The sequence below is a fragment of the Ovis canadensis genome, chromosome 1, assembly GCF_042477335.2.
Source record: "Ovis canadensis isolate MfBH-ARS-UI-01 breed Bighorn chromosome 1, ARS-UI_OviCan_v2, whole genome shotgun sequence".
Lineage (NCBI taxonomy): Eukaryota > Metazoa > Chordata > Mammalia > Artiodactyla > Bovidae > Ovis > Ovis canadensis.
This window is the reverse complement of record NC_091245.1, coordinates 169,182,333-169,196,604: the sequence shown is the minus strand read 5'-3', so window position 1 is coordinate 169,196,604 and position 14,272 is coordinate 169,182,333. Positions and strand designations below refer to the sequence as shown.

At 39.7% G+C, this 14,272-nt stretch overlaps 2 protein-coding genes across 21 annotated transcripts in view; one reads left to right on the top strand and one right to left on the bottom strand.

The window, feature by feature from the left end:
* SENP7 (SUMO specific peptidase 7) overlaps nt 1-14,272 on the top strand; it is a 163,362-nt gene that overhangs the window by 11,525 nt on the left and 137,565 nt on the right. For 6 of the 17 annotated variants that reach the window (XM_069552042.1, XM_069551968.1, XM_069551958.1 and 3 more), the window contains 3 exons: nt 9,648-9,802; nt 11,753-11,811; nt 12,179-12,264. The exons of 1 other annotated variant lie outside the window; for it this stretch is intronic. In XM_069552042.1, the coding sequence (XP_069408143.1) occupies nt 12,225-12,264 (40 nt within the window). In that variant the 5' untranslated portion in view covers nt 9,648-9,802; nt 11,753-11,811; nt 12,179-12,224. Of the gene's footprint in view, nt 1-9,135; nt 12,265-14,272 lie in introns of those variants that run through there. 10 more of the 17 variants (XM_069552077.1, XM_069552086.1, XM_069552051.1 and 7 more) reach the window with 4 other exon arrangements.
* On the bottom strand, nt 5,046-12,980 carry LOC138419363 (putative protein ARB2BP). Of its 4 annotated transcripts, none has more exons than XM_069552198.1 (4): nt 12,613-12,980; nt 10,874-10,938; nt 8,892-9,027; nt 5,046-6,520 (listed from the first exon to the last, which is right to left on the bottom strand). In XM_069552198.1, exons 3-4 carry the CDS (start codon nt 8,934-8,936, stop codon nt 5,429-5,431), a joined length of 1,137 nt encoding a protein of 378 aa, XP_069408299.1. In that variant the 5' UTR covers nt 8,937-9,027; nt 10,874-10,938; nt 12,613-12,980; the 3' UTR covers nt 5,046-5,428. The 4 variants fall into 4 exon arrangements, with proteins under 4 accessions (XP_069408299.1, XP_069408307.1, XP_069408317.1 ...); XM_069552206.1 differs by having other exon boundaries at nt 12,307-12,736; XM_069552216.1 differs by lacking the exon at nt 8,892-9,027 and having other exon boundaries at nt 12,613-12,750.

Genomic DNA, 14,272 nt, shown 5'->3' with positions numbered 1-14,272 from the left:
GTTACTAAGGCTCAACTTTAGATCACCATGCCTTGTCTTTTTTTTTTTTTCATGGTCACAAAATCTTAACATTTTAAGCCTAAACTTTACAGAATAAATATACTGGACCCTACTGCCGTCAATCCTAACTTTTAGTTGCTATTTTAAATGTTTTAAATGTTGCCCTAACCACTAAAATATTAGTGGTCTTACAACGTCTGGATTATGGAAGTACATATTTCTGAATTAAATGCTTCGGATCGTCTGGTGTGTGCTCTTCTGAGGGATCCTGAAACAGAATCACTCAACTAAGCTGCTCCTGAACAGAAGCTGTGAGATAATAAATGCTGTTTTAAGTCACTAAGTTTTGGGGGTAATCTCACATGTAGCAACAGAGTATCATAGGCTGGGAGCCTTAAACAGAAAGTATTCCTCACGGTTCTAAATCTAGGAAGTCCATGATCAAGGTTTCAGTAGATTCAGTGTCCAGTGAAGACCTGCTTCATAGATGGCTGTCTTCTCACTGTGTCTCACGTTGCTGCTGTTGTTCAGTTGCTAAGTTGTGTCCAACTCTTTGTAACCCCATGGACTGTAGCATCCCAGGTCACCCTGTCCTTCATTATCTCCTGGAGTTTGCTTAAATTTATGTCCATTGAGTCAGTGATGCCATCCAACCATTTCATTCTCTGTTGTCCCCTTCTCCTCCTGCCTTCAATCTTTCCCAGCCAGCATCAGTGTTTTTTCAGTGAGTCAGTTCTTCACATCAGGTAGCCAAAGTGTTAGAGCTTCAGATCCATCTTTCCAATGAATATTCAGGATTGATTTCATTCAGGACTGACTGGTTTGATCTCCTTGCTATCCACAGGACTCTCAAGAGTCTTCTCCAGCACCACAGTTCAAAAGGATCAATATTTCGATGCTCAACCTTCTTTATGGTCCAACTTTCACATCCAAACATGACTACTGGAAAAACCATAGCTTTGACTAGATGGACCTTTGTTGGCAAAATGATGTCTATGCTTTTTAATATGCTGTCTAGGTTTGTCATAGCTTTTCTTCCAAGGAGCAAGTGGTTTTTAATTTCATGGCTTCAGTTATGATCTGCAGTAAATTTTGGAGCCCAAGGAAAGAAAACTGGTTTTTCATTTTTCACTGTTACTATTTTTTACCTGTTTGCCATGAAATGATGGTACCAGATGCCATGATTTTAGTTTCTTAAATGTTGAGTTTTAAGTCAGCTTTTTCACTCTCTTCTTTCACCCTTATCAAGAGGCTCTTTAGTTATTCTTCTGCTGTCTGCCATTAGCATGGTATTGTCTCCATATTTAAGGTTGTTAATGTGGTTGTTTCACATTGCAGAAGGGAGCTTTCTGAGGTTTCTTCCATAATAGCATTAATCCTGGTAATGAGGGCTCTACCCTCATGGTGTAATCACCTCCCAAATATCCCACCTCCTAATACCATAACATTGGAGATTAAAATTTCACCATGAATTTTGGTGGGGGACACAAACATTCAGTACATAACAGAAATTATAGCATAAACTAGGTTTAAAAAAAAAACACTAAGAGGAACTTCCCTGGTGGTTCAGTGATTAGGAGTCTGCTTCTGAAACTGGAGGGAAGGGGGCAGGGCACCACCTTTGAAAGAATGATACAGCCCAAGGGCACAACATAAACTGATTAGAACCAAATGGGTCCAAAATGGCAGACAAGTCAACTTGAGAAGACCTTGATCCTCTGTATAGGCTCACTGTAACACATCAGCAGGCTAAATGACACACCCAGAGGTGCCATGACAGTTCCAAGGTTGACCATCAAAGACCAAAAGTGGGTGGTAGCCTAATCCCTGGAAATCCCCACCCCTTCCCCAAAATAGTTGGAATAATCCTCCCACCATTAGCCTGTGAAATTACCCAGCCCATAAAAGCTAACCACACCACATTTCAAGGCCACTACACTGGCCCTTTGTGTTGACCCACAGTCTGTAGAGTGTGTTTCTCTCTGAATAAATCCACTTCTTACCTATCGTTTTGTCTCTTACTGAATTCTTTCTGTGATGAGAACATCAAGAACCCAAGCTTCATTAAGTCCTAAACCAGGTCTGTGACCTCAGTGGGAAGACTAAGTTTTGGCTGAGTTTGAATCCCAAATTGGGTTTTGGCTGGGTTCAGGTCTCAGCCATGTGGGGTCAAGTCCCAATCTGAGGTAAATGGTTTCACTTCCAGTGCAGGGGATGGGTTCAACCGCTGGTTGAGGAACTGAAATCCCACATGCTGTGTGATGTGGCCCAAAACCAAAAAAACAAACAAACAAACCCATTAGGAATTAGAACACTAGAAGAACTAGAAAGAGCTATGTACAGAAAAATTCATATGACCCATTAGATATGGCAGAGTCAGTATTTCAAATGTAACATCTAATATGGTTTCCTCTAGTACCCATGAAGGGGCAGAGCTAAAAAAAAAACCTTGTAACCTATTCCTTTATCTCTCTTTAAGACTTTCTGGAACTGCCAAAATAGTTTTCACCAGTAGTCCCTATCTCAGTAAATGATATTTCTCTTTTTTCTTTTTAGTAAATAGTATTGTATTTCTGTCCAACTAGTTGCTGAAGACAAAACATCTGGGAACACTCCTTGTTATTTCCTTCTCCTTATTCCTGATCTCCAATCACAAAATTTTGTTCATTACATGTATTAAGCATTTCTTTACAAATTAAAATCACAATGAAATATCACTTCTCCCCTGTCAGAATGGCCCTCATCAAAGAGTCTACAAGTAACAAATATTGGAGAGGATGTGGAGAAAAGAGAACCCTTGTATACTGTTGGTGGGAATGCAAATTGGTGCAGCCACTGTGGAAAACAGTATGGGAGTTCCTTAAAAAGCCAAAAATAGAGTTACCGTATGAGCCAACAATTCACTCCTGGGTATACATCTGGAGAAAAATGAAAACACTAATTTGAAAAGATGCATGCACCCCAATATTCATAGCAGCACTATTTACAATAGGCAAGATGTTGAAGCAACCCAATGCCCATTGATAGATGATTAGATTAAAATGTCATATGCAAATGAAATGGAATATCACTCAGCCATAAAAAGAATGGAATATTGCAATTTGCAGCAATGTGGATGGATCTGGAGAATATTATGCTTAGTGAAATGTCAAAGACAAATTATACATGGTATCACTCATATGTTGAATCTAAAAAAATACAAATGAATGTACATACAAAAGAAACAGATTCATAGATACAGAAAACAAGTTTATGGTTACCAAAGCAAAGGAAGGAATAAATTATGGGTATGGGATGAACAGATACAAACTATTATAAAACAGAGAAGCAACAAGGATTTATTGTATGAAAAAGTGAAAGTTGCTCAGTTGTGTCTGACCCTTTGTGACTCCATGGATTATACAGTCCATGAAATTTTCTGAGCCAGAATACTGGAGTGGGTAGCCTTCCCCTTCTCCAGGGGATCTTCCTAATTCAGGGATCAAACACAAGTCTTCTGCATTGCAGGTGTATTCTTTACCAGCTGAGATACCAGGGAAGCCCTTTATTGTATAGCACAGGGAATTATATTCAATATCTTACAATAATCTATGATGGAATATAACCGACAAAAAAGAATCATTTTGCCGTACACTTAAATACTGTAAGACATTTACACTGATTAAAAAAAAAGCATTGAACATCTCTCAAACTGGTGCCAAAATTATTTGATCTCCTAGCTTCCAAGCTTGTTCTCCTTCTAAACTATTCTCTAAACTACAATCAGGATATTCTTTATAAAGTGTAAATCTGCTAATATTCTGTCTAAAACCATCCAATGGTTTCCATTGTCATTAGAATAAAGTTGTTTTTTTTTTTTTTTTTTTGACATTGCAGCCTTAAATAAGCTGCCTGTTTATTTCTCCAACTTAACTTTGCAGCTACTGACAAAACCTCTCCCCGTCAAATCTGATTTTGGCTCCTCGGAGCCCTCTTCTTGAGTAGGCTCTGACATTGGGCTCTGCCCTTGGTCTGCTTAGTCTAGTTTTAGCAAAAATTCTGCTGAGTCAGTTAGCGAAAATCTCACCTCTGGTATCTGAACATTCTCGTATTATATTTGATAAAATTCCTCATACTCCACTGTCAATGTCTTCCCAGCCCTGCCCTGCCCGCAGTAAGGATCCTGTTGAGTCAGTCTATTAAGAAAAACTCTTATTATCCCTGAAGTTTTCTCTTAGTAATTTTCTATTCATTGCTGCTGCTAAGTCTCTTCAGTCGTGTCCGACTCTGCGACCCCATAGGTGGCAGCCCACCAGGCTCCCCCGTCCCTCGGATTCTCCAGGCAAGAATACTGGAGTGGGTTGCCATACATGAAAGTGAAAAGTGAAAGTGAAGTCGCTCAGTCATGTCCTACTCTTCTCGACCCCACAGGACTACAGCCTACCAGGCTCCCCCACCCATGGGATTTTCCAGGCAAGAATACTGGCGTGGGTTGCCATTGCCTTCGCTATTCATTGCTACTTGGCTATAACTCCTCCCCCCACCCCCATCACTGTATTTGCAGTTGAGTCCTATCTTTCCCCTACTACAAAATCCCCATTGCACCAATCACTTTTGAATTTTCCTGTCTTTAATGAATGTCATGAATAATTTTTCCTTTACTACTACTCTATAATCTTTTAGCTCTTGCCGAACTGGACTTCTTTCTTCTGCCTCAGGACTTCTGCACATGTGATTCCTTTCACTGTGACTTTATTTTCCCAGGTAACTACTACTGTTCTTCAAACTAGGATCATTTTGTCAAAGGAATATTCCCTGAATCCCAAAGCTGTTATTAGCTCTCATATTAGATGTTCCATGATGCCCTTTATTTCTTAACACTCTTCACACTTGTAATTTGTTTTTCATTGTGAACCCCAAAGAAACATAAAGGCAATGTTGGCCTTGTTTGTCAATGTGCCCAACATTAATATTTACTAGTACATAGTAGACAGTCAGATATTAGTGAAGGTATGAGTAAACACACACATAAGAAAAACGGAAAAAACTCACAAATATACCAAGAATGGAGTTTCCTTATGACACTTATTTTATTTGCATTTATAATTTTGATATAGCACTAATAAAGAAGTCAAAGACTGACTTAATATTTAATTTCTATCAATTACAGTTTTGGCATTAAACCATATGAAATCTTTTCCTAAGAAGATCCTCTAACAAGACTACTTTGACTAATTGTAAAATGTTAATGATGGTACTGACTTCCTGGTTCATCAGTAGGCTACAGAACATATTTGCAAAACATTTACTTGTTTAAACAAACTCAACAAATCAGACTTGAAGTCAGAACATAATACTGCATGTGAGTTGGAAGTGTTCTTCTCTTCTAGCATCTATATTAGCAAAGTTTCAGTGGGACAAAACAATCTTAGATGACAAAAAAAGTAATTTAAGCACTTTGCTTTCTTTTTGTGGAGCTTCTAGTCACCATGGACACTCGAGAGAAATTAGCTGCTTTGGCTTTTAAAGCTTTTCTAAAGTATTTAAAAATTGACTGAAGGCTAGAGGAAGGGGCTAAGTTGTGTTTTTCTGTACCAGCAGAAACTGTAGGAAACTCCTTTTTCAAAACGGTTGTTGCAGGTTTATCCAAAGGCTTCGGACTTGTCACCCATTCACGGCAGTGCTGCTTTATCCATTCTAATAACTGGACATCGCTTCCCAACTGGTGTCCTACATGATGTTCAGAGTCAATAAGTGCAACAGCGTATACTTTGCTCATCACATCCCACTTTTTTCGAACAAGCAAGTCCATAAAAACCAAGCCTCCATAACCATGTACAATGAAGGCAACATCCTTGCCTTCAGTCTTTGAAATGAAGTAATCCCAAATATAAGCCATGTGTTCTTCAGGGGTGTTGCTGCATCTTTTTGGAATACCTTGGAGAGACTCCTGGAGAGAGAAAAAGCTCTCTGTCTGAAACATTTTTCTGGAAGAGAACTCAACATTTTGTGTTAAAAGGCCTTTCCACTCTTTTCCTGTCTGCTGGTCCACAAAATTGTCATTGGGATTTAGCACAATCACATCATAATGTGCCTGCAATGCCATTTGAATACATGGTATCTGACTTCCATGTTGGAGACCATGATGTATTATTGCCTGCTGACTCCACTGACCAGCTCTAAAGACCCCGTGGTCTTGAAGGAGGACAAGAAGAGCAGAATGATGATTTGATAACGCTCTCTCACTCATGAAAAAGAAGCTTCTTGGTTCCTTATCAGCCTCTGATGGGATATATACTTTTTGTAATTTGCACACTTTCTCCAAAAGTTCATAAATGTATTGTTCAAGCAAATGGCCAAGGGCCCAGTATCGCTTGCTATTCCTCTCCAGGACGTTCTTATAATAGTTAAAGGCAAAAGGCCCATGTGTCTCAGTGTGTCTCAATTCAGCTTTTTCATTGAAGTCATATTTAAGTTCTTCTAGTAAGTCAGATTGTTCAATAAATTTTCGGAAGCTCAGTTTCTGAGTCACTGGTAACCACTGAAAATAAAAAGCAGTATTATGTCAGTACTAGAAAAAAAATAAAATACAAATTTCATCTTGCTTAAGTCTTCCTGTGGGTAGTCATGTTAAGCACTTTATGAAGACATTAGGGCTTCGCTGGTGGCCCCATGATAAAGAATCTGCCTGCCAATGCAGGAGACACAAAAGATATGGTTTTGAACCCTGGGATGGGAAGATCCCTTAGAAGAGGAAATGGGAACCCACTCCAGTATTCCTTCCTGGGAAATCCCATTGACAGGGGATCTTGGAGGGCTACAGTCCGTAGGGTTGCAAAAAGAGTCAGGCACAACTTAGTGACCAAACAGCAAACATGAACACATTAATATTTTAACCTATGGTAGAGATTTTAACTCAAAATAATTGTGAAAAATGCAAAGTAGTGAGAAGCTGAATACACTAAGGGACAATGGACAGACCATATATAAAAACAGAACTCTGACCCACAATCTGCAGCAACTTGCCCAGGAAGTAAATCTCTCTTCTATAGTAAACAGCCCTGGTAGCCAGTCTTACAAGTCAGAATCTCAGGAAGTGAGACTGCGCACTTCTAGTGACAATCTGAGAAGTCAAACAATAAATTAACTTCTGTCACAGCTGGCCCCAAATGGCCAAGACTTGATTTGTATTTATTTACTTATTTGGCTGTGCTCAGTCTTAGCTGTGGCATGCAAGATCTTTAGTTGCGGCATGTGGGATCTAGTTCCCTGACCAAGGGTCGAACCCTGGGGTCCCCTGCATTGGCAATGTGGAGTCTCAGCCACTGAACCACCAGGCAAGTCCCAAGACTTGGTTAATAACTTGGTTAATAACTTATAGCTTCCATAATTTAGGACCCACCAGAGAAAGCCAGATAGGCACTCCTAACCAGTCACACAGGATACCTTCCTTTTAGTTAGCTTGCAGACAGCTTCCTCATGCCAATATGGTTCAATCAGGACATGCCAGCAGCCTTCCCTTTTTTGCCACTACAAAGCTTTCCCGCTCGTCTGCTGGCCTTTGAGTCACTGCCAAAATGCAAGTGATGGTGGCTGACTCCCTTGCTATAGTGAGCTCAGAATGAATAGATTTTGTTTTTCTCATTTGGTTAGTCTTTATCTCCACAGTAAGCATTTAAATATTTTTGCTATTAAATAAATGGCAGGGGATGGCAGTAGATGTGAAATGTGAACCAGGCACTGGAGATTATGATCAACCTATCTAATAATAGAAGATAAATTAAAAGTGACTGAGAAAACTTAGTTATTGTAGTCATAGCCCAAAGGGAAAGAAAAGTCCTTGAAAGGTTAAGTCCCGGGAGGAAAAAAAACCTCAACAGACTTTATTTTGGGGAGAAAAAAAAGGTTAAGTGGTTTGTGCTAAAATCACACAACTGTTAAATAAATGATTAGGTACTGAGGCTATGTGACTCAAATTCATGTTCTTAACAAATACATCAATACTCTTGCTCCTGAATTTCTGAACACTCGCACTAGCAACCACAACCCACTTCCAATAAATAGCACTTAAAATGATTTTCAGTGCCACTCAAGCTGCTATCAAGGCTTAAGGTAAAATCAAAACAGTGCTAGCTTGCTTTGATTTCTTAACTCTTTTCTCACTTTCTGAATCTGACTCCCACACCCAACCAGTACTTTATGAAGTTATTTGGTTATCCAAATTATCCAACCTATATAGACTGCTATTTCCTGTTCCCTTAAAAACTTTTCCTTCTAGTGTTGCTGATCTCAGGTGCTATTATGTAATTAATATCTTTTCCTAGAGTGCAAGTGACAGGCGCCTCTGGAACTAGATGAATTGATTTAGGTTTAAATTCTAGCTCCAAATTTTAAGTTGAATGACTTTCAGCTGGTTTCTTAACCGCTATCAGTTTCAGTTTCTTTAACTTATGAGTTTTAGTTTATGCTATCTAAAACAGCAATCGTTATTACCCTCTATCCTGCCACTCTGCTTTATTTTTCTTCATAGCCTACATTACCATCTGATATATAATTGTATATTTAAAAATTGTCTCTCCTCACTAGAATGAAAGCTCTATGAGAATAGGAACTTTGTTTAACTACTGCTGTATCTACAGTACCTGGAACAGTATCTGGGATATACAAATATTTTTTCAATGCATAAATGCAAAATAGGATAACATTTCACAAGGCTGTTGTGAGAATTAATATAGATAAAAGCCATTTTATGCAGTGTCTCACACATGGAAGTTTCTGTAAAATAAGACAGGATGATCTTCTTTTTGAGGAATGTAAAGTAAACATGTATCTCTTGCCCACGCTTTCTTATTCACTCAACATTGTGATTTTTTTCCACATTAATAAGCACAGTCCGAGATCATTCATTTTACCAATTTATAGTGTTCCACTGCTTGAATATGCCATGGTTTAACCATTATTCTGTTGAAGAACTTTAAGGCTGCTCCAGTTTTCCACGATTATAAACAAAGTGGGCTTCCCTGGTAGCTCAGCTGGTAAAGAATCTGCCTGCAATGAGTGAGACTTGGGTTCAATTCCTGGATTGGGAAGATCCCCTGGAGGAGGGCCTGGCAACCCACTCCAGTATTCTTGCCTGGAGAATCCCCATGGACAGAGGAGCCTGGTAGGCTACAGTTCATGGGGTCACAAAAAGTCAGACACAGCTAAGTGACTAAGCACATAAACAAAGCTGCAGTGAACATTCTTATAGCTATATTTTTTGTGTGCATATCAAGAGTTTCTCTAGGCAATATGCCTACAAGTGGAATTTCTAAGTCATGTTGACATCTTTCATTCTACCAGATACTGCTAAATTGCTCTCCAAAAGGAGGGTCTATTTTATAGTTTGGCATGGATGAGGTTTGTACAGAAAAGCAGTAATCTCTTATATCTAAAAATACTTTGTTTACTCAGGTACTATGCTGAAAACTGCCCTTTTCTCTACTGAAATAAATAGAAAGATAACCTAATATGTAAAACTCAATGAACTAAACCTAAATCAACTAAACTAAACCAAAGAACTAAAGAATGTTAGCTAACTTTTCTTTCAATCAGAGTAAAACAAAATCTGTATTTTCTAATAGCATGTAGTATATGGCATTCAATTCCTCTTTTTCACCTTTGTTAAGTGCTTTTGTACCTAGTTGTTTGAGAAACAATTCTCAGGGGAAAAGAAGGGGAGTTTGCAAACTGGATAACCAATATGGCATACTGATAAATAAAGGACACCTATTTAAGTGGAGAGAAAAGGAGCAAGGTGCTGAGTATCCTGTAGAATGAAAAGGTAAGACAGTTCTTTACAATTTATTGTAGTTTACATTGCTTGGCTAATATACTTCAATATGTAACTCTCCTCTGAATTCATATCTAGCTGTTCCTTGATATATTTAGTCACCAACCAAACCTATTTATATTCAGATTGTACTTAAAGTTAATTCACTTGGGAAGAGAAGGTTCATTTTTAGTTTAAGCTCTCCTCAAAGAAATTGTTATTTAAGGGGTAAAATAAAGAGTTGATCAATTTCACACTGCCATCATGTCCTGAAACTAATAAAAAAAATCATACCCACTGCTTTTAATTGTATAGTCAAAACAAAAATAGAATATCTAATTTAAACACTTTATATACACTTTTAACACTCAATAAAGAAGCATACTCATTAAGATCAAACCTGTCCTTCCTCTCCTCCTATAAAATACTGGGCTAATGAATTTCTAATCTCAAACAATCTTAATTTAAAAGGCTCTATACATTGTGAGCTAAACATACATAAGAGAAATGACCTTATCTACAAACATACGAAGGGAATCATTCAATTTTTTTGAATGATTCACTTATTTTAAAAGTTCACAATTCACTTATTTTAAAATAAGGAAGCTTTCACCTGAACATCATAAAACACTAGAAAACAAAAGATCATGTACTTAGTCTTTCATAAGGTGCAAAGTGAGATTGTTAAATGACTCCCTCAAAAGACTGAACTTTTTAGTCCTTTAAGTTGTTTGCAATACAACTATGCAGTAGATACTGTAAAAACAATAAAAACACTGGTTTAAAAAGCAAATTTCAAGTTTTTGAGCTTAAAGGTCATTTATCTTCAAATACGTTATTCCAAACCAGCTCCATTCAAAGAAACAAACTGACTCACTGTCTTTATTAACAGAAATGCTATATTTGGTTGAATGACAAGTTTAAATGATATGTTTACAAGTTGACTAATATTATTTCTTATAATGTCATTTCTAATAGGTTGACTTACTGCTAAACTTTAAAACCATTTACTTTTAAGGAAGCTTTGGACAGAAACGGATTATGCTTACTCACAATTTCCTTTTGTGTGTTTCCATCTCTTACCTCTATTTCCATCTTTTTCCAGCTGTTTCGTATAATATCAGCTGATGAATCAAGCCAGCGTGATTCTGGAGTAAAATCATTCAATTAAAAAAGTTGATTTATATAATAAAATTCAAATATTTTTCAGTAGGCAGTGTTTTTATTTGCTAAAAAGAAATAAACTGAGCCTCTACATGAAATCCTTGTAGTGAATTTCATTCTCAGCAAGCCCTGAAGTATTTCTGCTTTTCAGCCATTCTGACTTTTCTAGACACTCCCCCTAGCCCAACAGGCATTATAACCTGGAGACTTACCCCTAGCTCCAACACAGACGACACAGTAATTAAAAAGTAAGACTAAAGAAGCAAAAGCCAGGCTCTGGCAGTGAATTGAACAAGTTAAATCCCATTACCAGCCTTGGCAAGATGGAGGAGAGGGAAGTGGATGTTAAAACTGTCGGAACATTCCAATATCATTTACCTCTAACTAGAGTGCTCTGTGTTATTTTGTTAAACTTACTATGATTAAAGTTTACCCACTTAAAAAAAGTATTCAAATATGTACTTTATGGCTAATCAAATAGAACAATTTTCTAAACTGATGGGTCCTATGAAAGGACTAAAGTAATCAGCCTTAAAGTACTAATCGTTGAGTTCGTTGAAGTCAGGGTTTTTCCCTTAGGTACTGTAATAAAAATTAGTTGAACAAATTTATACACAGCCACCCACTTTCTAGCATCTCATTATAAAAAAAAAAATGAGGTCCAGCTTTTTCCCTGTCCTTTAAAAATTATGGATTTGAATTTTGAAGAGATCCTATTACTCTTTTTCCTCAGCTGACTTAATTGATTTCCACTCCAATTGCTAAACTAACAGGCTATTGATTTTTGTCTTGTTAAAGTCTTTTTGCTTCTAAATTTGAGGAAGCGCCTTGAGGACAGACACACAGCAGACGCCGCCGTGAGTAAAGTAATACTATCAAAGGACGATTTCTGGGGTAGCGAAGTGGGGGAATTCCTAGCTTCCTTGCTTTAATTTTTAGTCAGCCGCATCTTCAAGTCAACAAAACCTTTATGATCTTGGGCTAAAACCTCACACCCAGTCTCAGTATCCTATAGACACAGACAGAATGAAAAAACGTCACTTAAACAAACACTTGGCGACGGCGAACCCACAGAGCAAACAAGTCCCAGGAAGTGATTTCCGGATGGAGGTGGGAGGGGCGGTAATTTCCGGTCTGAGGCAGGCGACGGCTCTTGCGCAAGCGCAATTCTCACGTTCTTGGCTTTTTTTTCCCCTTTTCCCTCCCCCTCCCTCCCCCACCCAGAGGGGGCTTGAGGTGACAGCGACTGCGATTCCAGCAGGAGGAGAAGATGGACAAGGGGAAGGCCGGGAGACGACGATCTTCTGCTGGTGAGAAAGGGTCGGAGGAGGACTGAGCGTATTGTCTCCTACCTCGGGCAAAGGGGAGACACAGGCGGCGACGGGAGCTGCGGCCCGGAGCTGCTAGGGCTCCGGCTCGCGCTCGGGCTGCGGCTTTTGCTCGGCCGTGCGGGGAGCCGACGGGAGGGAGCGGTGGGGCCCCGCACAATGGAAGGTCCCCTGGGCTCCCCGGCCCCTGCGGGTTGAAGACCCAGTCCGAGCTGTCATCAAAGCCTCAGTCGCTTTTCACCCTGTCACCCCTTTCATTTTTGTTTTCCTGCGAGCACCTTGCTTGGGTCTCGTCGAACCACGGGTCTTCCCGGTTGGTTTGTCGCTCACCTGCCACGCCTTCCTCGTAATTCCACCAATGTTACTGTTTCATTTCCAGCTTCTTGGCGCCTGACCCCACTTTCCCCTCTTCCTTTGATTCTTGACTTTGCCTCTTTCTCGTTCCGCCCCCGCCCCCGCCCCCACCCCGGGCAGGTAAAAGCAGCTGCGAAGGAGAGGAGGGGTTTGTTAATTGACAGTTTCTCGTCTGCTGCTGCTGCTGTTGCTGTTGCTGCTGCTGTTGCTGCTGCTAAGCCGCTTCAGTCGTGTCCGACTCTGTGCGACCCCATAGACGGCAGCCCACCAGGCTCCCCCGTCCCTGGGATTGTCCAGGCAAGAATACTGGAGTGGGTTGCCATTTCCTTCTCCAGACATTTCTCGTCTAAATCATCGTGCCTTGCGTGGACTTAGGAGCCCGCCTGCTTAATAACCATTTTCTTTTCGAGACACCCACTTCCAAAAGTGATTAAAAAGTCTAACAAAGGATTTGAAGCCCTGTTTCGTTGTGTTTTTGTTCTCAGCATACTTTTCTTTTCGAAAATGCTTTGCCAGTTAAATGATTATCTTTAGTTTTGGTTACTGGATTTTAGAAACACAAAAGGTGTTGTAAGAAGTCAAGTGGAGCTCCTCCCAGTCAGCAAGTTTTCCTTAAAGATCTCGTCCTTTAAGGGTACCTTAGTTCCAGTGTTAAGTCCTGTGGACCTACCAGAGGAGGAGGGAGCAGGGGCTCTTTGATAAGCTTACGATCTAGTACACTAACACACAACGAATCATTTCATTTTCGTATTTCTTAATGTGTCGTCTGTTGTTGAATAGATAGTTTTAACAATTCTAAATTTATTTAAGAGTTCCTTTGTGGCAGTGCATCTCAGACTTGCTGGCTGCAAAGAAGCGTGAGCAAGGATCTCTGGGACACTGCGTGAAGCAGCGGAAAACCTGAAATTCCTTTTCATAAGCAACCAGTGTTACCATTTGTGTGTGTGTGTGTGTGCAGTCTAGATATATTCTTTGTCTTTGAAACTATACGTATGTATTATATTAATATATATGTATATATATATAGGGCTTCCCAGGTGGTGCAGTGGTGAAGAAGAATCCTGCTAATGCAGGAGCGGCAGGAGACACAGGTTAGATCCTTGGGTGGGGAGGATACCCTGGAGTAGGAAATGGCAACCCACTACAGTTCATGGGATCTTAAAGAGTGGGACATGATTGAGCACACACGCATTCAGATTCGTGTGTGTGTGTGTTAGGCATGAGCAGGGAGGGGTGGCCTAGCCAAAAAGGATGCAAGCTGATCTCTAAACCCCATCCCATGGGGTAACTTCTCCAACTCTAGCACTGTGCACCCTGGGATACAGTGGATGCAAACTAATCACAGGGGCTTCCTCAAGTACCCTTAGGCAGCTAGGAGCCCATTAAGGGTTTGTAAACATTCTACACATATATACATCTGATTATAACATTGAATTATGGGAGGACATACACAACAGAGCCTGCTGTTATATATAAGTTGCATTTGTCAATCGGCCTTGAGCGAATGCCCATGTGCATTCCCTTTCATTAATTCATTGATTGTTGGTGGGTACAAGCCCTGTATTTGCATAGGGCACAACCAAAAGGAGAAGACAGGAAGTATACAGAGGGGGAAGCTAAAAGGAATAGGGAGGAT